The sequence below is a fragment of the Ammodytes marinus genome (genome assembly GCF_949987685.1).
Source record: "Ammodytes marinus genome assembly, chromosome: 11".
Taxonomy (NCBI): Eukaryota; Metazoa; Chordata; class Actinopteri; order Uranoscopiformes; family Ammodytidae; genus Ammodytes; species Ammodytes marinus.
In genome coordinates, this window is record NC_137215.1 from 7,014,055 (window position 1) to 7,038,012 (window position 23,958).

Sequence of the window (23,958 nt, forward strand, 5' to 3'; positions counted from 1 at the left end):
TAGGATGGCACTATCGCCTCTGACGTCACATCCGCCCGCAGCTCTTCGTGCTTCCTGCCTTTGCTGAGGGAGAGGACGGTGTTGACGGCTGGGAGGACGAAAGGAGAGACGAGAAAGCTTCTGGGAAGAAATAAGAGAGCGGGGAACGGCCCAGGTTTCCACCGTCCGTCGGGAAAAAAAAACAGCACCCCAGTCCTTTTTTTTCTGCAGCTGCCTTAAATTGTCACCCGAAGCGGCGCTGAAAAAAATGTCGAACAGTCGTCAGTTTAGCGAGAGCAGAGCCATCCCGACTAGGACGGTGTTGATCAACGACACAACGCAGCTACCTCATGACTATTGTACCACCCCCGGAGGCACTTTATTCTCTACCACTCCCGGAGGTAAGGCCTTTTGTTGCATTGAAAAGAGAAAAGAAAAAAGATAAGAAAATGGAGGATAATTCGCTTTTTCTGTGCTCTCATATAACCTTTTACCGTTTATGTCACAGTGGCGTAGGCTGCCTTGTCATCCTAATCAAAACAAAAACAATGCTAAGCACCGCCCACTGGGCTCCGTGCCTGCTGCCTGATTGGCTGGTTTGCAGCGCAGTGCTACCTAGTAATGTTAAGCTATAGGGTATTATATTTAAAGCAGGTGAAAACCTTTCTTTATAGGTCCATGGTGGAAACCCCTGCGTGGTTACTTTGCACGTGAAAGCATATAGTCTAACGTAAATATAGCTTGTCCCCTCATACAGCAATGTGTCATTGTTTGGAGTACAGCCCAATGGAATTGTTGATATCAACCACCAGTGCATATCTATGTCCATGGTGCATATAAGGCCCTCCCAAATAAGGAAGTGCAATAAAAGTTGCAAGGATAGGCCTACTGTTATCCTGTAAATCAAACTGTAGGCTTGGACTGTGATTTGTTATCTCAACACTGTGTTGCAGATATGACCTCTAATCTGTACAGGAACTAAATGTTGAGTCTTTCTGCCAAGTGATTTTGTTTGTTGTATTGATTGTCCGTTTTTATCACTTTACCTATAAAATGTCAGTCAATACTGTCGTCAAGTCCAAACTACAGTGTATTTTAAATGTCTTGTTTCTTGCAAACAGCAGTTTATTGCATTAAAGAAGCAGACACTCTAACCATCATAGAAGCTGGAGCATGGGAAATTGTGCTTAGAAAATAAGGTTTTAATTCAAGATATTTGCTTGTAGATTTCCTGTCCATTAATTAATGAATTAATTTAATAAAGAATTTCATCTTTAGTTCAAAACAAATTCAGCTTGTTATGAACAGGATAGGTATTATTTAACACAGGGGTTTCCAAACTGGGGATGTAGTAGAGACTTTGCAGGGTGATACATAATAACCAAAATACAACTATGAAGTGAAATTAGAGATTTTTTTTAGAGCAGACATTTTGACCTGTCAAATACGGGTGTTACTTTGAAAAAAAAAATTGCAATAGGTGCTTGAACTGAAGAAGTTCCCTTTTGCCTTTCTGCCATGACATGTTAAAATGCTGTGATGACATGAAAATGAAAATCAAACTAGAAATTCAAACTGCAAAGGAGTGTCTCACGCTGTATAAATAGGAGCATGTTATTATTATTTTTTGTGTGTGTGTGAGTTTGTGATCATGCGTGCATGTTTGTGCGTGTTCTCTGCTTCCTAAGAAGGGCGTACAGTAGATGCCAAATAGGCAGGGTGGCTTGAATCTGCTTGCCAGCTTTTTGACTCACACAGCACATCTGTTAGCAACCCACATACATAACATATTCCCTCTAATTGAGCACAAATAACTGAAACTTGATACGTGTCCTGCCGCAGGGACCCGGATCATCTATGACCGGAAGTTCCTCCTTGACCGGCGTAACTCCCCCATAGCCCAGACTCCCCCTGCTCACCTGCCTGTCATCCCCGGGGTGACCAGCCAAAATGTCCTGAGAGAGAACAAGAAGAACGAAGCCAACAACCACATCCACAAGCCCGCCGCCGGTAAGAGTAACATCACGGATAGAGTCTGTAATAGGAAATGTTTTATTTCTATAGACGCTCTCATCAAACGCATGATAAACACACCCTTTGTTGTTGTAATGTGATTATTCCACTTCATAAGCACTGATATAACAACCCATCCTGTTGAAGACGTGTCTCAACAACGTGCCATCTGTCTGTTTGTTTGTTTCCAAGGTGATGATTCTCAGTTTGAAATGGACATCTGACAGACTGGAACCTCGCCGCCAGCAACAAAAAAAATTAAGCAAATGACCTGGCATCTCCTATGGCAGTGGCTTGGCTTGTAGAAAACCAATGTTGTGAGCCCTCATGGCAGCCATCTTCTTTAGCTCTCTTGTCTCTCTGCTGTTGGATGTAATGTGTGTTTAAAAAAAAACAAAAAAAACACGGGGGTATAATTCAGTATATACTGTAATACAAACAGGTACAACTCTTTGAAAACTCGGTTTTATTCGTAAGGATTTCCACGGTTACAAGTCACCGTGCAAATGGAAAGCCACGCAGTGAGGGATTGGGCCTGATTAATATTACGTTAAGTATACCCAGACACAAAAATGACACAATAACACATTGCTGTGCTCATCTTACAGCTTTTTCTGTGAGCCAGGATACCTCATAGAGGTACAACTGAGAATGTTCCAAGTGAATTGGGGAGGTGGGTGGCCATCTCTTATTGCCGGTCTTAGAATCAGTTAAGCTTTGATATTCATCAGACTCTTTGGTTTAGAAGACCCCTGTAAAGTTTATTTTATGTTATGGAAGTACTTGAAAAGCTCCACCATCTATGATTGGTTGTTTGCACCGTTTAGTTTCCTGTGATGGTATGTAAAGGGATGCTGTGTTTTCATTATTTTTACGAGATTTTATGCCATTCCAAATCATAGTTTCCATTGCCGACACACACCCGCCAGATCGAGTGAGAATTTATTTTAAAGTGGACAAACATTTTTAGCAAACTTAAGGCTGAGCCTGTGATAGACTTGTTTTTAATGATCAAAATACTGTATTTCCCCACTATAACGTAAAGCTAATTACAAATCCAGCAATTGAAAAACAAGCTTTTTTTGTTAACTTTCAGTATAGTGCAACAATATCATGCCACATCACATATTCCTCACTATTGTGACCTTGCTATGAACCTATTTCCACATTACTCTCCTGCCTACACCAGTTTAAACACTTTTCCTCCAGATTTGACGGTTATTTTGACCCAACTGGTTTGTGTTCATAATTTGATAAATCTAAGAAAAAAGGGAGGTAGCACTTGGCAACATACGCGTTACCCTGACATCCAAACATTAAGATTATCGTGGAAATGGTTACTATGCCTGTACTCATTTTTGGAGTTGAATTACAAGAGGATTTTTTTTAAATAATCCAGATGTTTTATATGCATTTTATTTTTTGAATACAGTTTCTTAGTATTGAAGGTATTTGTTAAGGTGACACACCGGTCGAGCCTTTGGATTTTTGTGACGAGACTCAAGGAACCACATATTAGTTTGCACCCGGTTTGATAGACACAGTCCCCTTCATCTACAAAAGACCTGTCCCCAGGGACCTTAATCCATTTATCGTAACCCTTTTCTGTCCATGTGTCATGTCCGGCCATGCCTTATGTTACACCAAATGCAGTAACAACAACTAGGTTCCTTTTGTCTTCAATTTGTAACTTTCCAACAGAGGTTTATTTTTTCACTGTATCATTGAGCAGGTAACATTGTTCTTTAGAAATTGAGCAAAACAAATACTTTTTATAGTTTTTTCCCCTCCACTTTATTTATTCTACAAACAACGGATGAGTTTATAAACTGATGAGCTCTGAAAATTAATCACCAAGAAGAAGGTCCTGTTTTCTCATTCAAAATTCGTTCACACCATAACTTTGTTTAATCTGTGTGAGTGGAACCACTGAATGGCTGAAACGATGTCTATCAAGGATTTCATTTTTTGGGGGGCTTTGCAATTCATTACGGCCATGTTTGGTGACACACACACACACATTGGGCGAGGGAGGGACGTAAGGAAGGAGGGAGGGGGTTGCTTGAACCCAATTTGCATTGCACTTTCTTTTGGCGGTAAAAACTATATTACGGTGTCATAATTCTGAATGCAGGTTTTTTTTTTCAAATCAGTGTGGTTTGACAATGAGGGCTTTAACATTGCGAGTTGAAAAGAGATTTGAAACAAACTTACTGTAACTTTCTGTTTGGGTTTTTTGAAATAACTTTATTTTGAATGAAACTCCAATGCCAGTCGACACTGTTGCTGCAAGATCAATAAAGTTCCGTAAAAAACCTTTGTCAGTATTTGGTGTTTTTTGCACTCACTCATTTGCTCATTCATAGCATCATAGCAATCAGCACATTTTCAGAATACTAAAGAATAGTTCTCTAACAGACTAATGCAAGAGATTTAGTAAATGGTTTATGTGAAGAAAGAAAATGCATGGAGATGCTGTACGAGGTTTCTGCAGGTTGCAGCAATTTGATTAGAAGACTTTTTAAGACCATAATGACAATTTAATTAATATCTATTTCCCATCTTTACTGGCAATAAAAATGTATGTAAGGAATCAGATATGAATTCCCAAAATTCCTTGCAAAGTAAATTAATATTCATACTAAACATACATTCTTACACAAGTCACTGATTGTGCTTCTTATGTCTCTTTATAATTTTTGTTACACAGACTGTATATAAAAGATGCCATAATATTGAATGGGCCTACTACTGTTTACCTACTTGCTGCCCCATCCATTCAAACTAAATGGCAGCTAATAGCGTTGCATGACTGACGCCAAGTGGATTAAAATGGAACAGCAGGTGGCGTTTTCCTAAATGTACGAACTGTACACAGCTCTGTACAATTTAAACATCCAAACGCGTGGGTTTATAATATGGGTTCGTGGTTTTTGTTGATCTGTTAGCACGAAATCTGACAATTAAAGAAAAGAAAATTGTTTGTGGTGGAAAAAGTAACAAGCTTTGTATAAACACTAAAGTGTTAGGTGAAATGTCCTTGCAACGGGTTTAAAAAAAATACTATATCGTGTAGGAGCTTTTTATTACGTTCACTGAACTGAATAAAAAAATAAAAACTATTTCGCAAAATGTTTAAAAATTAGTTGACGTGTTATTTTTATGTCAGGCAAAGTAAGTACGTCCCCACTCGGTTTTTCAGCAGGCATTAATCCGGTCGCCTGCTGGTCCTTCCTCCTTTTCTACGTCCCTGAGCAAGGCCGGCGTCAAGATGGTGAGTCTTTAGTCAAAAAATAAAAATAAAATCCGTCTACCATCGAGGCCATCCGTCCATCTACAGACAATTCATGTCCACAAAATGATAGTTAATGTCTGCCCTCTAGAAACATGCCAGTATTGATGCGGTACGAACGTATCTGAGTGGAAATTCAGCAGCACAATCAAAATGCTATCCGGACATGTACACACTGTATTTACCTACTTTGGGATGCGTCGTGCAGTTACCCTCTTTGTGTTGTATTTACTTTACATGCCACACATTGTCTCTTTAAATGACACCGTTGCTGAAAGACGCATTATAGAATTTAGTTAGGAATTAAGTTAGTCAATTCAATACAGGAACGTAAAGTTGTAGCTCCCAGCGGCTAACAGTAGCATACACTACACTGCCATGGCGGGGCCCTCATTTTTAGTGAACAAGCATGTTTATTACAATGGCACACTGACGTTTCAACTAAGGGCACATATTCATTCAGAAAAACGGATTTTAGTCTCCCGTTGGACATGCTCCTTTTAGCTTGTAGGTAGTAAGAGGCTGACAGATAATGATGTCATGATGTAGTAGCACAAAATGTTGCTTCTGGTTTTGAGTTGAGACTTCAAATTTAAGGCTGCAAATTAAAGTAGACAAATGTTCAATGAATATTGCCTGACCGCAATCATCAGCTTCTACTTTCTCCCATCTCCAGAATGACACAGTAACAGTCAGGACCCGCAAGTTCATGACGAACCGGCTGCTTCAGAGGAAGCAAATGGTAAGTGTCTAAACTCCCAAATGCAATGTTAAGTGTGTTGCTGTCTCCATGAACTGGATATCCCCTCATACTTTGGCTCTCTGTCTACTCTTATAGGTCGTCGATGTCCTGCACCCCGGCAAAGCCACAGTCCCCAAGACTGAAATCAGGGAGAAACTTGCAAAGATGTACAAAACTACCCCTGATGTGGTGTTCGTGTTCGGCTTCAGGACTCAGTTCGGTGGCGGCAAGACAACAGGCTTTGCCATGGTGTACGACTCTCTAGACTACGCTAAGAAGAACGAGCCCAAGCACAGACTGGCCAGAGTGAGTTTTGATTCCATGTGCTTGAGTCTGTGCATGAATGTTTTGATAGTTTTATGCACTTGAAATTATCAGAGAGCTCTTTTTAATGTGTTTATTAGGAGATTTTATCTGGCATACACAATATTATGACATGGAAAAACAGCAAAACCAGTTTCTGACCTATCTATGGTCCATCTAATGTTAAATGTTGGCAATAGTGATAATTGTGAAAGCACTGTTAACATCAGTAGGTTATGACTGCTCAAGTAAAATATTGTTAAATTAAACGCTTGTTAATTTGTGTTCCTCAGCACGGTCTCTATGAGAAAAAGAAGTCCTCAAGGAAACAGCGCAAGGAACGCAAGAACAGAATGAAGAAAGTACGAGGCACCAAGAAGGCCAGTGTGGGCGCTGCAAGCAAAAAGGTATTGTGACTGTTTCTATATACTTTGTGCCAAATAAACTGTAACTTTATATGCAGGGGAAATAGTGTAATGATAGTGATGGAGTAAGGAAATATATGTATTAGGGTTGGGCGGTATCAGATTTTTATTTATTTATATACATCTTCCCCAAATGATATCTTAAACTACTTTTTACAACATTTCATTGAACTAATCACCATGACCTTACCTTCGTCAAGTACTAATTTGAACTGAACAGCACTTGAACACATCACAATGTAATTTAATATAAACTAAATTCCAAACAAGGAAACAATATCACAGCATGTTATTCACCTGTAAAGTATAGGGCTGGCCTGAATGCCATTTTTCAGGCTTCGAATATTTGTTGGTTTTTCCGAGCGAATATTCGTTCCAGAAAAACACACCATCAAAAACAACATAAACATTTAAAAAAAAAAAATTTAATTTAAAAAAAACCAAAACGTTAATAATCCCTATATACTCCCTGGAACCGATTTTGACAGTATCTGCATATTTTCTTGAAGATTTACGCGCTTGGAGGTGAAGTAATGGATGCACTATGACACTTATGCCTCATTTCCACCGAGTAGAGCGGGTCGGGTCGGAGCAGCTCAGAGCGGGACAGCTCACTTTTAAGAATCTCGGTGTTGTTTCCACCGCCGACCCTAACCTTACTGGTAGGGCGGGGTTTATGACCATACCCTTACTGGTAGGGCGGGGTTTAGGCTGGACTGCGATAGCCGCCGCCAGAATGTGGGTTAAACTATCGGGCTGTGGAACAACTGTGGTCAAGCCAGTGGTCTCTTGTTTTTGCATGGTCAAACCAGCCGCTTCTTTATTTATTCCCCCCGTGTTGTTGTGAGCACAGAGACGGCTCGGTGCAACTGATAAGAGACAGTGAGCGAACAGCGCTGGCTGCTGCAGCTTCGTGACATCGTAGCAGTGGGACACAGTGTAGCCAACTGATTCATTTAATGACGAGGAAAAACACCACACAATAAACAGTGCCGCGCTCACATTTTCGCCAAAACACACTGACTCTCTTCACTCTAGCCGAGGTGACTACACACGGCGGAAATGATTCTTTCGACCAACTGTGGTCAAGCCAGCGGTCTTTCGTTTTTGCTCGGTCAAACCAGCCGCTTTTTTATTTATTCCTCCCATGTTGTTGTAAGCATGTATTTACTTCTATCTAGGCTATGGCGTAAACACACAGAGACGGCTTGGTGCAACTCATATAGACAGTGAGTGAACAGTGCTGGCTGCGGCAGCTACGCAGCGATTAATTTATTGACGAGGAAAAACACCACACAATAAACAGTGCTGTGCTCACATTTTCGCCAAAACACAAGACTCTTGCCGAGGTGACTACACATGGCGGAAATGATTCTTTCGGCCAATCAAATGACGGCAGTGTGTAGCTCCGCATTTTCGGCACCCTTTCAGGCAGCTAGTACCCCTACGGAGGAGTACTGAGATTTGGAGCGGCTCAGAGCGGTTAGGTGCGCTTAAACCGTACCCTACCCAACTTTTGGTAAATGAAAAGCCAAACTACCCGGACCGAACCGCTCCGACCCGCTCTACTCGGTGGAAATGAGGCATTAGTGATGTAATATCCTCCTAAATGAGCAATACTACTACTACTACTACTACAATATTACTAACTTTTATATCCAAATATAAAATTATTTTATGACATTATATTGCAGTACTAGCTTCTTGCAAAAAAAATGTTGAAAAAAAAAACGAAGCTCCGAATACTAATTTAAGCTCTGAATACTAATTTTCCGAACGAGTATTCGAATAATTCGGGCCAGCCCTAGTAAAGTATATTAAGCTACATTGTTATGTTTTGGATGCTTGACACAATGAAGCAGCAGTGTCGTTTGTGTTGGCCGTTTTTTCTTTCTTATGATTCCTCCTCACTCCTTTTTTGACGGCTTCTTTATTTAACAAATTAGGCCTCCCATCATTAACATGAGTTCTTCTTTATTTAACAAATTAGGCCTCCCATCATTAACATGAGTTCTGTCATCACTTTTATGCATCTTCAAACATTGGCATTGCTGCCTCTGTATTGGGACACACTCGGGCAATCATTATAAAGGCACATTACACGGCAGATTATTTTATGATGCTTATTATTACCGCCCAACCCTAATATGCATAGTCTTTGATAATCTCAACACATTCATCAGAAAAATACTTTGAGTCTTCATTTAAGTCAGTTCACTTGAGCTTTTCTTGATTTTCATTGTTCACTTTTCCTTCCCTTCTAATCTTTTACAACTTTTACTGTTTTTAATTTCCTCTGTCATCTTTCCATTCGTATCAAATGTTCTTGGGGAACTGTAGAAGGTAAATGTTGTTTATGAATAGACTAACTGCAGTGTGCAGATAATCCAGGAGTGATAGTTACTAGCTAACTCCTCCCTTTACATCCTGACCTCCCCATGTGAAAGCTGTAATGCTTTCCGTTCTGGATGTATGTGATGCATCCAATGTGAAAGGATTTGACCCACTGGTTAATACTTACCTGGTGATTCCCTTGATTTAATAGTCATGTTTACTAGTCTGACCTGAAAACTAATAGTGTTGGAAACCTAATGTGTGAGGTGATCCCACAGACAATTAAAGAGAGTACTTCTCCTGTACTAATGAGTGAAATCTTTTGGTGGTTTTGATTTATTGAAACCCTGATTACTCATGTTCCCTCTTCCCATCAATAGCCTTAAAGTCTCATAGAATAGATCTCTGAATTACAAAGCCCAGCTGTATTGTGTTTGACACAATACAGTTGCAGCACTTATAGCTGCAGCACAACTGGCATGTCAAATATTGACACTTGGTTCTAACTGTGGTTCATGCCATGTGAAGGACAGCCACTGCAATCCAGAGATCTTTTCTATTCCTGGTTTCAATCTTCATCATCTTATTAACATTATTTTGTTCATCTTTTGTTCTTGATTTTGCTTCCCATGGATTACTTTTGCAGAAGTGAGGTGTCGGTCTGCAGGTATAGAATCAGACAAAGCATGGTGTGCCATGTTGTAGCACATCCAAAGCCAATAGACCTGAGCTTTGTTGTGCATGTTACACCCTACTCTTCTCCTGCAGTTTTCCTTTAGTCCTCTCCTTTTAATGTTGTTTCAGACTCCCTCCTAATAGGTTTCTCCTTTGCCCCTTTCCACCTTACCAGTGTCTATGCTAAAATATCCCTTAGCCTCTACCCACTCTGACTTTGAACAAACACGAGTGCTTTGACAATGCTTCACATCTCTAGCTGATTGAAGCATAACACGAGTGTATTATGTGGTAATGTGTTATTGAGTGTGAGGCAGTTTAACTAAAAGTCTTTCAGTGTGTGAATTCTTTACTAAAATGTGTGCTTTCCATTCATTTTGCTCTTGTGTTCTCTCTCCACAGTGAGTCCGGACTGCCTTGGAGGGTCTTCCTGCTCAAGATGTTCTTGTATATTGTCACCAAATAAACTTTGGAAAAAAATCAAAAACATCTTTGGTCCTTGGCTATATTCATTTGAACCTGTTGCATATATTTTTAGTTCAACTCATATCTTTTTAGATTCATGATTGTAAATGAGTCAGAAGGTGTTAAGTCTATTTCCTTTTTGTGTTTAAACCAGATAATCGACATCAAGGATTCACTATTATTTTTGTAAGCTCCTGGATGATGGCTACCCACGAGCTAGTTAAAGGGCTTTGTCGTCAATATATTGCATTTTTCTCAAATCTCTGATTTCTTGTACAATTTGCACAATATTTTCTCCAAGTTGGTTTTGACTGAGTGGTGCATAGTCTAACCTTGTTGATGGTGACATCCAGTGGTTTTTAATGACATTACTCCAATGCAACCAGCTTACTGATCTTGTTTTCAGCACATTAAGTTTTATTACAATAAGATAAAGACAAATACACACGATTTATAGTACCCGTTGCATTTACACAAAATATAAAGAAACTTGACAGGAAATGATATCCTTAACTCCTAACAATAGTCCGAAGCTGCCAGTCAATAGCACTGTAGGCACTGATGCACTATATTGGGATAAATAATTTTTTTAAATCTGTTAAGATATTTAATTTGCTTATTAATATTAATTGCTGGTAGTTTTTCCATCCGTCATGGACCTGTTCAATTAGTATTACAGAAATGGTTTTCAACTAAAGATTAGGATGTAGTAGTGCAAGTGGCCACATGAGGGCACCCTTCATTGATGCAAAAACAACTAGTCCAATACACTGAAGCAGTCACTAGAAGTATTCACTGTGACTAAACAGTACAAATGCACAGGTTGGGGTTGTATTTTTCCATTTCCTGTTTATAAACACTGTTGGAACAGAATAAATATCCCTCTTTGTTGTGTGACCTTTTAAGATCATTTGCATAGAAATACCCTTAGAGAGTGTGTAAATGAAGTGATTAAAATGCCAGGGAATGGTTTGTCCTCAGGGTAACCCCAAACCTACCTCTCAATGTCCTCTATTCTTTTATAGATATCAGCATTTCCTCATGTCAGGGACGTGGGCGCTCCAACCCTGTCTGCGCTTATGGGATTTTCCTTTGTGATTTCACAGCAGGAGAAAAAATGTATTTCCTCCCAAATAGCTGAAGAGGATTGCAAAAAATATCAACGGATGATGGCATGCTCTCTTTTAATAATGAATGATGGCATGCAACATGAAAATTACGACCTGCCATGCAATCATGTTGAGACGCTAAAAATAATAACATGCAGCCCTCCAGTGACATTCACTTGCTCTCCCAAAGCATTACCCAAAGTGCTGCGACTACTTTGTCTGACTTAATGCAACACCAGCATGGGGACTGCACTCGAGCTCTACTTTATACATATTAGATATAATTGTTTTCAAACCTTAACATTTCACACATTTTTATGCTTCTTGAACAGACTTAAATGTAGGCCAGACATTTTCTCCATCAGGAAAAAAAAAGGAAAACGTAGCTTGGAGGCACTTCCATTGACACATTTTGAGTTGTGGGCGCTTCTTTCCCTTTAGAAAGGCCTATATACCGTATACACACACACACACAAACACATGCAGCATCCCCCCAGGCTGTGGGCCTTTCTCCAATCGATGCCAGGCGTCCAAGATTAAACACTTGACAGTCTATCAAGATAATTTGGACTCCCAACACAACCAAAAGGGGAGTTACAGTATCAACATGCAATTGATTACACAGACAGTGAACTGATGTAAAGTTGAATTTATTTAAGTCAAATCCATTTTCCTGAAGAACACAGGGCCATCTAATGTGTTGGCGCCTAAATAATTAGACTTTATTTTTCTTCCTCAACTGAATCTTAAACCCACTGTGACCCAGATAAAAGCAGGCAGTTTATTTATCTCCACTAAAGTAGACTTGGCTACGAGATAACGCCATTGCATGAGAGTGGGTATAGGTGGTTGACTGTTATATAGGCGTGGAGGAGAAAAGGGTACCGGGCAGGGCTGGACTGGGACAAAAAATCGGCCCTGGCATTTTTGGCCATGGCAGCCCACCGTTTATACGATATGCGGAGGAAGGGGTGTTGCACCAAATTCTGGGCCCCTATACAGAAAGTCCTGATGGGCTCTCTGAGAGGCGGTCTTACAATACAAACATGTAAAAGCTTTGTTTGTCTATAGTCCAAAACGTATGAGTGACTGGTCCCTCTCTGAGCCAGATAACAACACAATGTTTCTATTGATGAATGACCAGATTATTACGCGTACTTGAACACAACCCCTGGTCTAATGACTCTTAATAAACATGCACACACACAGTGTTTCTCACAGGAATTTGGGAGACTGTGTCGTGGACCCTGGACCTTCTAGGGGGGTCCGGGGGAATGCTCCCCCGGAAGATTTTTTTTAAAATGTTAAAGTAAAATTCATCAATCTGGTGCACTTTGAGAAGAAAACTAAGGCTAAATCAACTGTTTCCTATGTAAGCTATTTAGTACTATTTTCTGGAATGATTCAAAGACACAGAATGACCAAAAAGCAGAAAGAAGAAAGTTTAAAAAATCCAGTCAGCTTCGGGAATTTTTTCCCTTCGTTTGTATTTTTTAATGGCCCAATATAGGCCCCTGATCTTCATAGCCCCTAAATAAAAAATGTCGGGGCCTTCAAAGATCAGGGGCCTATATTGAGCCAGTAAAATTAATATAAATCAAAAAAATAATTTATTTTTTCTTGGGTGCAGCCCCCCTCTGCCTTGGGCCCCCCCAAGCCTGTCCGCAGTCCGACGGCCCTGAACGTAAAACTGACCATCGTCAGATGCTCATAATTACTGAGTACAAGTTGAATGCGTGATAATACAACTCAATGCAGCCTCTGAATGGGCGGCCCTCTGCTGTGTGTGTGATTGGGCCAGGCCTAACCTAGAACCAATCATAATGAGTAATGGCCTGGTAACTTTCAGGTGAAGTTGACAGCCTGCACGCACATTTATATGTCCATGGCACTCCCGAGAGGGAAGGGACCTCGGCCCTCGGCTGTGTGACTTGGCCGGGCCGGGCCGAGTCACACAGCCAAGGGTCCAAAAAAAAAAAAAAAAAAAAAAAAAAAAAAAAGATTTTTAATTTTTTTTTTTTTTTTTTTTTTTTTTTAACCTCACCGGCCCAAAAGGCTGCCGGCCCCTCGGGCATTTGCCCGGTATGCCAGATGGCCAGTCCAGCCCTGGTACCGGGGACGGACGAGGAACAGGCAGTGAGGTCTCTCACAGCCATGCGGTGTTCTAACTGGTGTGTGTGTGTGAGTGTGTGGTTGGTGGGAGGTTTGACATAAGTGGAGCTTTCAACCCAGGGACTGGAAACAGATGGTGTTGGGAAATGAGGCTCCTCTCTTCACAGCCCTGTCGGTCCATCCCAGGAGTTCCTGCCTCCCTGTCTTTGACCCTCTCTCTCTCTCTCTCTTTTTCTTCTTCTCTTTCTCTCTCTCTCTCTCTCTCCCCGCAGCATCAGTATCTCTCACTTGTTCTTTTTGCTCCCATTTCTTATCTGCACACTCCGCCTGTGCTTTTTTGTTAAAGGTCACATACAGTATTATGGTTCAAAAATGTAATTTGGGTTTCTTCTAGAATCACTTTTCATGGTGGAGTTTCCCAAAAAACCTTTTATTATTTCTCACAGGGCCACTGCTGAATCTCCTCTCTTCCGCCTCTGTTTGAAACGCTACGTTTTGGAATCTGTTTTTTTAAGCCCCGTCTTCCAAAAAGCCCAGTCTGATCTGAATCTGGTTTGAATCCAACTGCCAGTTATATTCAGTGGTATCTAGGGGTGTGCTTATCACAGGTGGCGATAGTAACAAGTTAGTTTGGCAATGAGGGGGCGTGGCTTCCCCCCTTATGACATCATAATGGGAGATAAAACTAACTGGGGTTTTTGAAAGAAGGAGGTGGAAAAAAGTGGAAAGGATACTTTGGAAGTCTCTAGTCACACCGGGGGACCCATATTAGTCTTGGGAAAAAAACCTGAAGAAGTCCATTCTGCATAATAGGGGACCTTTGAAGCAGAATAGCAGGTTGACATCAGTAGGATAGTCGGCAGGCTAATGCTATCAGCGGGATGTTATTGAAAAGAGTAACGGGAAGAAATGAGAACTAAAAAGATGGGTTGATGATGTCATGGGCGAAAAGCTAAAGGGGTTGAGGATGGAGATGAGATGATTGGTCGGGTGTGTGTGATGTAGACAGTGACCTGCGATGCTAGTGTTTTACAGGCCAGTGTGTTTTGCAGACACGTTGCACAGTAGATAGATACAGCATCACAGCATCAAAAGATTGTTCCAAGCGCCTCCAGGGACCCCCCTACCCCTTTACCAAATCATAATCAGAAATGAAAGCAGATAAAGAGCTATAGTCACCTCAGTCGGGGAGAGGAGTTGTGTTAAGACAATATTCCTCATCTTGCTTGTACTGCAAAGGTGTTTTTTGCAGTCAGGTTTGTGATAGACGGTTACGAATAATGCATGTTTACGCCCTCACAACAGGTGCAGTTTTAATGGCCTGTCTCTCTCCATGCAGAGAGTGGAGTTTTGTTATTATGAGGAGAAAAATGGACAGAATTCCTGATGACTCGCTGTGTGTTTTTTTTGCCAGCACGTCTGTGCTCAGAGCAGCGATGGATGTCAAATACAATAGTCTTGCAGTTTTTCCCATGTCATAATATTGTGTATACCAGCTCATTAATGTGTACTACCAATGCTGTTCAACACTAGATATTATATAGCGATATCGTTTTATATTTCTTTCATATTTGATCAAATTTAGGGTTATAATTAACAAGCTGGCCTGTGTTTGTTTTCCCTTCCATTAGCTCCAAACTGTATAGGTTTACAATGGGCGCTCTGATAATTATTTTTGCAAACGGGGCTAAACTCGGTGATGTAAAGTGTGTCCGGGCCTTTTTGGAGGATTGCTATGCATCTTAATGAGCTGTGTCTCTGTTGTCGGGCCTCAGCGGGGGAATCATCACAGCTCATTTTGCAGTCCTGCAGTGTCCTATCAGCGTTTGGCAGCCCGCGCTAAGTTCACTCCATCTGCCAGTTGCTAGGTGCCGATACATAAAATGATCTGTGCCTCGGTTAGCCCCCCTGAGCACCACGGAAGTCATTTGCTTTTTGAGGACAAACTGTGTTTCATGAATCCTAATGATCCTCTTCTTTGCATCACCAGAAGCCGGACATGTTTTTTTTTTTGTGTCATTTATCCTTCTCAAGGAAACACACAAATCACAGACTGCAGCAAAACTACATCTGTCCAAAATCAGACAGAGCTCACATGGATGTAGGCCTATTGCTGTAGAGTACAGATGCTGACATTTTCCATCAATTCATTTTCACAGGTTCAGGGAGAGGTTGAAAAAAAAATTATACCTACTGTCTGATTCTGGCACTCTGACCACAGTGGGCACATTTGTGAAGAATCACTTCTCGGTTGCAATCACGGCAGGTGTATTGAATCTACTCTGCAGCCTTTATATTCTACCAGACTGCGTACATGCTTTCTGAGGATCTAAGGCGGACACCAGACAGACCCGTGTAAAAGTGTGTCAGCCCATCTGCCTCTCTACCACCCACTTACATTAGGCTTACATCCTTAGGAATTATGTTCGTTTTTCATGGCATTGAAGGATAGTCTGTAGAGCAGGTACGAAGAAAGTGTGGCAGGGGAATAATGTATGGGAGACAGAAAAGTATATAAAAAAGGTTTGAGTGAAGGAGAGAGGGAGAATTGGGAGGGTGTGCGGTAATGAGAAAGGGCAGCAGATGTGAGTGACAGTATGATGGAATGCTCTGTGTGATAGCCATGCTGTACTACTCTCCAGACTTGGACACTGTGTGTGTGTGTGTGTGTGTGTGTGTGTGTGTGTGTGTGTGTGTGTGTGTGTGTGTGTGTGTGTGTGTGTGTGTCCTTGGGCTTTAGAGAAAGGATAGTTGATGTAGGCTCATCGTCAGGTTTTTGAAATAATATAGTAACATGCCCTTCACATAATTTTTGCAGACAATTCCTCACGGTCCATCATTCAGCTAATTAAATTGAATCACACCCAAATCTCTCTACATCTATATTTATAGATAAGCCTATATTTGAATATATTTGGTATTCTGTGGTATACTGTTGCTGATCTGATCTTCTCTTAATGAAGCTTATATTAATATACTTGGTAATCACTGGCTCCTTTTTCACTTTATTGCCTTGTAAGTCAATGAAAATATTATCAAGCACTCTCATGCAGCTGCTAGCAACCGGCTAACTTAGCTTAGCACAAAGACTGGAATAGAAGGACGCAGCTAGCCTGGCTCTTTGAAAAGGTAACAAAATCTGCCTGCCTGCACCTTTTAAAGCTAACATGTTCCATCTAATTTCTTTAATAACTAGACTAGAATTAGTCCAGCAAACAAACCAAATAGTTTCTTGTAAAGGCTTTGCAATTAGGCTACATGTATCCTACGTACTGTATGTGTATCTAGCAAGCCCCAACCTCAGCGATTTCTACCAGCATCCAATAAGGAAGTGACCACAACTGTAGTAACCGGAAGTGCCACTGGGGGGGTGGTACCAAGACTGAGCAATTTTTCTTTGACTCACTTGTTAGACAGGCCGTTTTCAAAGTCTTATTAAACCTATTAACAGCCTCGTCCACAAAACCATTGTAGTCTGTATGTTTAGGTCATATCTCCATGACAACACTGAGGGGGGTGAATTTTTTTGGACCACGCTAGTTTTTATTCTTTTGGAGGTTAAAATGTATTGGCGCGATCTCTTGAGTGACAGCTCTGCGCCCGTTGTCCCTCACTTTTCTCCGGAGGTATACGTCAGCTATCTCCCTCCCCCTCACAAAATGGCGACGCGCACAAACCAGGATTATTGGATGCCGTATGAATAACTGAGGTCAGCCCGGATGCTAGCAGTAGGGATGACAAAATAAGAAAACGAAAAACAATATGAAATGCAAAGAGAAATGACATCCCACAAATCCAAATGGTTTCTAGCTTATCCTTATTCCAGGGGCGTCAACTGCATATGGACAAATTTATAGATTCAATTTATGAACAAAATGCTCCCTGGAGCACGAGCCCGGTCCAGTTTTTCTTCAATCAATAAAACAAATTTGTGTCTGGAATTAAATGTGGCATCATGCACCTTCCAAAGTACCAATATGACTCTGTGGTACATGGTTTTCCAATAGCAGTCTTAAACCAAATTGTCTCAGTCTCTGGCGGGCACACAGCATTTTGATAAAGTCCCTGTATATCATCGGAGTGTGCGTTCAAATTGTAACAGACTTCAGGATGGGGACATGGTTGTTTTTGGACTGCACCATGGCGCTTGGCTTTCTGTCTGTCTGTAAAGCTAGAGTTTCATCTGCCATTTTTCAGCCCCTTTCACATTCCACCACTCATTGGTATTCCTGTTCATATTACGCTCTTCAATCAGCTGCAGAGAGAAGCTCTGATTAACGGCAACAGTGAGAGCAATCTCCCAGTGATTCATTAAGCGGGACTGGCATGAATAAAAAGGCAGATTTGCTCATATTGCCTCTCAGATCCCATAATGTGTTCTGTCGCTGGAAAGAGATGCATAATTCATGGTGTTGTTAGTGGCCCCTCGACACACATCCACACACATGTGGCGCACATAGAGTCATCCGAAATGAATTTAAAAATAAAGTCAATTTACTCATCATCATTATATCAGGTCAAAGTTAATAATTGATAATTGCTCGGAATAATTGACCTACCCTGTTTAAGTTGGGGGGGACTCTCCGCTTACTCACCAGTGCTTTGCGTAACTCTTTCCCAAATAATTAAAATGTAATAGATCCTATAATTGCTGTTTGACTTGTCATCTCATCACCGGTACATTCTGTGGTAAATCCAAAAGGCCCTGCACACGTCCAGATGGGTCCAGAAATAGCAAGAGGCTTATTTGGCACAGGACACTGTCGAGAAAGAAACTATAATATTATATTCATATTCATATAGTCATATTCTAACCCATGTCATCTTTGGTTTCTCTTGCATCTATACATCTATCGTTCCCTGTCCTTTAACCTTTTTTTCATTCCCTTTTATTTATTTATTTTTTTCAACTTACAAAACCTACTTTGCAAGTTTTAAGTGCATCAGTTTCATCATCTCGACACTGCTGTCAAGTTTTAAGTCATGGAGAGCCTCTTTATTCATCTCGCAAGGCAAGATTATAAATATGATTTATTTTTTATAATAAGAATAATTGTATTATTTTGCAGTTTTTCTTCTGAACTTAACGTAAAATACTACATCACAAGCCAAGCCCTGCTAAAAAAAAAACATGAGGTAGAAACACAATAAGGTTTTTGCAATTTGCATATAAGTGGTGGTGGGGTTAAAAAATACTTGATTGCTTGGCTTGCGAACTGATTTGGAAGCCAAAAAGAGACATCCCCGGCGTCTGAAAACCATTGCATTAGACAAAACCCATCACCAGAAAATCACCTCCGTGCTACCATCCACCATATTATCACGGATTGATTTCTATCAAACATTACCCCTGCAAATGTGCATGAGCATGGGCCATCAGGCGAGTGTCATTACTGCTGCTCATTTACGGCGGTGGGAGACGATCGGATGTGACAGCGGTGGAATTAGCTTTGTGTTGGCTCTCCGTCACTCTCGTCCTTAAACCGCTGCTGGGAGGGAGGGGGAGGATGATTAAAAGGATATATAATTCCATCCCTGCACATTAAAGGTGCAGTGTGTAGAATGTATTGCCATTTTTCTGAACAGACTTGGTAGAAATGTAATATAATATTCATAAAGTATGCATTTCACGTATAATCGCTTTAAAATAAAAGTTGTTTTTCATTTCCTTAGAATGAGCATTTTTTTATATCTACATAGGAGCGGGTCACCCTACACAGAGGCCATGTTGCACCACCATGTTTCTACAGTAGCACAGAATGGACAAACTTAATGGCTATATGTGTTTTAATATGTAGCCTAGTGGGCGTCCTGGGGGAAATTAACCTGTTGGAAGACGAAGAAGTACTATAGAATATATAAATAACTAAATACATCTTCACTTCATATTGTGGAAAGACTTGAGGCAGTGGTGGATGATGCCATCTTTAGTAACTATCTTGTCCTTCAAGGCCACTGTAGCTTCTGTATTTATTCAAAAGGGGTGGGGTTACCAACGGAGCATTGAAATCTAGAACTTTTACCAATGGATGCCACTAAATATTCCAATATTACACACTGCACCTTTAAAGACCCATGCGTCCCACTTTCCCCTCCCACCTTTAATGTAGACAACACACAGAGGCCATAGCCCAGGCTGCTATGCTGTAGTGCATGGTGCTGCTATGGAAGCCTTCTGCTGCCTTTCTTCTTCAAGGTGATTGCTGATCTGAGTGATAAAATGGATGAAAGCGTCCAGGTGGAAAGCCAATCATACAGAGATTCCCCATATTGCTTTTTCATTACAGCACGCCTACATGAAATGGATGTAGCGGCGCAGTGAAACCGAGCTGACGCCATGTTTCTCTACACCGGCTCCATAGTGTATCTTTTGCACAGAACAGCCTGCTGTTTCATTGAGCAGTGTTAAAAAATCAATAGGCTCTGACCTTACCGCTGTCAGAAGCTATGTTGGAGACCCCCATCAGGACACAGTGTGTCCTCCGCTGTCTCAGTACAAGCGCCAGTCGACCACTAAAGCTGATAGTCACTACGCTGTGGGCGGCGGTCAAGTACTTGTGGATCATTTCCCTTTAAACAGTATCAAAGCTATCTCAGCAGTTAATTTGTAAAACATTGGCACTAGCCCATTTAAACATATTACTTTCTTTAGCTTTATAATCTAAATGTTGCTCAGAATAGCTCACTTTCATGTTTTTAGCCAAACTAGCTTTATGGCTTTAGGGACAGCAACATCACTTGGTTGGATTTTAGTGACATTTGGCTGTACCAAAGTTCCCTTCAGCATGATATGTAATAACTTTAGTTTTTCCTTACCTTTTTTCGACTAGCGCTGCCATCAGGTTGAAATTCCAGTTCTCAGTTGTTCTGTGTTCAGTGCTTATCGGCCACTGTTAGCATGCTAAGACGCTAAAGTTAGATGGAAGCTGATGTTAGCATTTAGCTGAAGGCACCTATGTGCGTAATGCTGTTCCTAGTTGTAAATTCAGATTTTCAACCTCCAAGTGTTCCAGCAGCACTAAGCCACACACAAGAAAAAAACATGGCTGACCTTGACAAACTGGTGTTCAATGAAGTCGACTTTCCCATTGGTTGCTATGCGTTCAAGCAGGGAATTTACATTTTACCACATAATTACCTGAAGTGAAACAGTAGAGCTTGGAAAAACTATAGCTCAACAATAGCTATATAGAATTTTCTTGAATGTTTCTGATTGAAAAGGGTTTCAAGCCTCATACTACGATTCCAGAGGGGACTGCATTAACTGCATAACCATGGTGAAATTGGGTCAGCCTATAATCTCATAAGGGAAGTTACACCTCCGAAAAGAGTGATTTCTCCCCATGTCAGTATTTCAAGTTGTGTAGATGGATGGGGCTACGTGTTGAGAAGCCCATTAATAATTAAGAGGAACTCAGAATATAAGCTGCTCCCTGTTGTGCAGTGAACTGCACTGGCACAAAAAAAGAGGAGCCGGGCTAGACGGGAAGGAGGTGGATGAATGCTGAGAGGTGCTTATAAAATATAAATATCAGGGAAGAGAGCAGTTCAGGAGACGTTAGCAGGGAAATGCTCATTCGCTGGTTTAATGATGCAACGTATAGGAGTCAAAAATAGACATGGAGAATCACCTGGTGTCAGAAGGCCATACGTATTTCTTATTTAAAGATTGAGAACATGTGAAAACATTATAGCAGTCGCAACGCCTTGATATCTACTAAAAGCCAGGTGTAAATGGTTTACCATATAGGCAATACAATGTGTGATTTATGACACACTTATATGCTCTCTCTATGTGGCATGGTGTTCATCTAAGACTGCAGTAATTGTCTCCATAGATCTGTCTAATATATATCAATTTATTCATTAGCATCCATTACAGAAGTAACAATAACTTAAAGTACTTCCCTATGTGTGTTTGTTGGTATAAAATAGAACACCTCCTAGGTAATCCCTAATGAACGCTGTAACGTATGCATCATTTCATGCCTGCTGGCACAGCTATTTCCATGAGCAACAGCGCTATGATTAGCGTCCCAGCGGTGATGTTTATTCCCAGTGAGGTTCAACCCAGAATCTCAGACATTTGATACAGAGACTCAACATAAAACCCTGATCAAATAAGACGGAAACCAACTTGTGTTGTGAGTGTGGTGCTGCCACCGTGGAGCTCATGTTTAATGCCAGGGCAACATTGTTCATGCAACGGTGTCATTGCTTTGGGCTTCTTGGGATAAAAATATATTTATTTTCCTAAGAATTCTTAAGAAATGCGGTGGAAAAAGAGCAGGCACAATCTTGAAAGTGAACCTGTGCCATCATGAATATTTACTTAAATAATGACTTAAGCACCAGGATTTTTGCTCGGCTTTTGGTTATATTAACTTGAAATGAGTCGCATTAAGAGCTACTTGAGTCTCTTTATGCCAAATGTTGCAGGTTATGTTGAGCAAATGACCGAGACTTTTTCACTGGCCTCGCACCGCGATATTAAGATTTAACATCACTGCTGACATATAGTTCGGAGGGAAAAAGCTGTTTTGTATTCCCTCCAGCCAGGGCTGAAGACGGGCATCCTACAAACTATAGCGGGGAGGTGGGGGGAAGAGTGTAGCACCATATCAATGGGCTGACTGGCCGACCGGCTCTGGCGTTCAGCTTCAAAGAACCGCCTGCGGGCATCGTTTCTAATATTGTCTCAGAGTCTGTGTTTTTCACAAAACTACTGATGCATGAGTGTCCTGGAAAAACAGAAAACATCAAAAGTGCTTTTGAAGTGCGGGGGGATTTTTCTCGTTTTGTCAGACCAGGACTAAACGTTTCCACCTGAATCCTGATTGTTGTACGGCCATCAAGTGAAGGAGATGAACAATCTCTTATTTTTTTTGGGCTACGCTTCTGTCCAAATAATATTTAGATCGATGGATTGGGCAGATAGTCTGAGTAGAGAATGTGCTCCTCATCCTCAAAAACAAGGTGATTTTTCACAATTGCACATGCTGAAAGAGCTGTAAAGCCTACCTCCAACAGCTGTGTTTTGCCTGTGCACCGTTCATGTCTGGCATGTTAATCGGCAGCCGAAACAACAGTATCAAAGTGGAGCATACGTCTAATTGTATCATCATTCAGCCTGTGCACACAGCTTGAGCAGTGTGTGTGGATCCCTCCCCCCCTCTCCCCCATCCCTCAACCACCTCTCTTTCTTTCCCACATACAACCCTGCATGCACGTAGCCTACATTACGTAACCCATGGGCTGGGTGTTGCAAAGAGAGAGTGGTCCTCACTGGGGGAATGTGTAAACAGCTGCAATGTCAGTGCTGGCCTGGGCACGGTTGATCATCGCAGCATAACACAAGACCCCAGGCATCTTGTGTAGCAGAGACTGTGTGAGTGTACAGAGAATCACAGTATAGTGACTTTCCTGCACTATTTCATTTCCTATTTCCTCATATTATAGCAGAGTTGAGTTGACATGTGTAGATGTATTATCCATGGCTTTGTGGTTAAAATACCTGCACCAAATCACTGTTATTGTGTTGTTGTTTTTTTTACCCCTATACACCCACTGAGTTAGACAGACACGAGTGTCACTGCTGTACTCTGGGAAAGTGACTGGTCTGTCACGCTCCGGTTGACTTCCATCTCTCGTCCCCTCAATCCCCTCCATGTTGTTTTCTGTCTGTCACATTGAATCGGCCTCACAGAGTGTAGTAAGTAAGCCTCTGCTCATGTCTAATTGGAAAGAAGACAGAGATGCATCACAAGCCCCCTGGTGCATCTGAAATGCAGCTACTTAAGCACTTAGAAACTCATAAAAAATTGCCAACATGGTGCTTTAGCTCCACCTGACATTGTCATATCAAGTCTCATAGATCAGGTATCATCAACATTTATGCACTGACCCAACAGTTAAATGTGTCTATGGATATTTATTTTTGGCAATGGGTTCCAACACAAATATGAGATATAGCACAGACTTCAAAGTGTTAATTATAGAGTTTTCCAGTGTATTTTCCATACACACACACACACACACACACACACACACACAAAACTTGACTTGAGGTGGAAAAGTTGACGTATCGATTAAACGAAATGCGACAAAGTGGGACGGAAACACTCTTGAATCACACAGTGAATAAAACCTGACTTCCATAAAGCATGTGATTAAAATGTCACTCAAGCTTCCGCTCTCCCGAAGAGAGGAAAATGGCTGCATACCAAAATGTAATTGTGTTAGATGCAATTACGAGATTGTAAGGTCACATTAATACACAAAACACATAATATTCATATTTAATTCACATGACATTTTCACATGTTTTTCAGTAGTTTCGGCTGGCACTCACATTCTATTTAAGTTATCCCGTCTACATAGTGACCATGTTGGAGTGTCAAGAGCCTTTGGACAGAGAGATTTGGAGGCAGATTATTAAAGGTAGGTTGGTTCCCTTGGGTCACTGCGGTGTCTGAAAGGGTTCAGTGAGATGGACTCTCATTCACCTGC

General features: G+C 41.1%; 2 protein-coding genes across 2 annotated transcripts; both read left to right on the forward strand.

The window, feature by feature from the left end:
• The first annotated feature begins 31 nt into the window (after nucleotides 1-31).
• On the forward strand, nucleotides 32-4,301 carry eif4ebp2 (eukaryotic translation initiation factor 4E binding protein 2). Its single transcript, XM_080036236.1, has 3 exons — nucleotides 32-380; nucleotides 1,822-1,989; nucleotides 2,185-4,301. Exons 1-3 carry the CDS (start codon nucleotides 248-250, stop codon nucleotides 2,214-2,216), a joined length of 333 nt encoding a protein of 110 aa, XP_079892362.1. The 5' UTR covers nucleotides 32-247; the 3' UTR covers nucleotides 2,217-4,301.
• Nucleotides 4,302-5,197: 896 nt separating this feature from the next.
• Nucleotides 5,198-10,252, forward strand: rps24 (ribosomal protein S24). The gene is made up of 5 exons (XM_080036542.1): nucleotides 5,198-5,266; nucleotides 5,961-6,026; nucleotides 6,123-6,332; nucleotides 6,623-6,736; nucleotides 10,166-10,252. The coding sequence occupies exons 1-5, from the start codon at nucleotides 5,264-5,266 to the stop codon at nucleotides 10,166-10,168; spliced, it is 396 nt and encodes a 131-aa protein (XP_079892668.1). The 5' UTR covers nucleotides 5,198-5,263; the 3' UTR covers nucleotides 10,169-10,252.
• The last annotated feature ends 13,706 nt before the right edge of the window (nucleotides 10,253-23,958 follow it).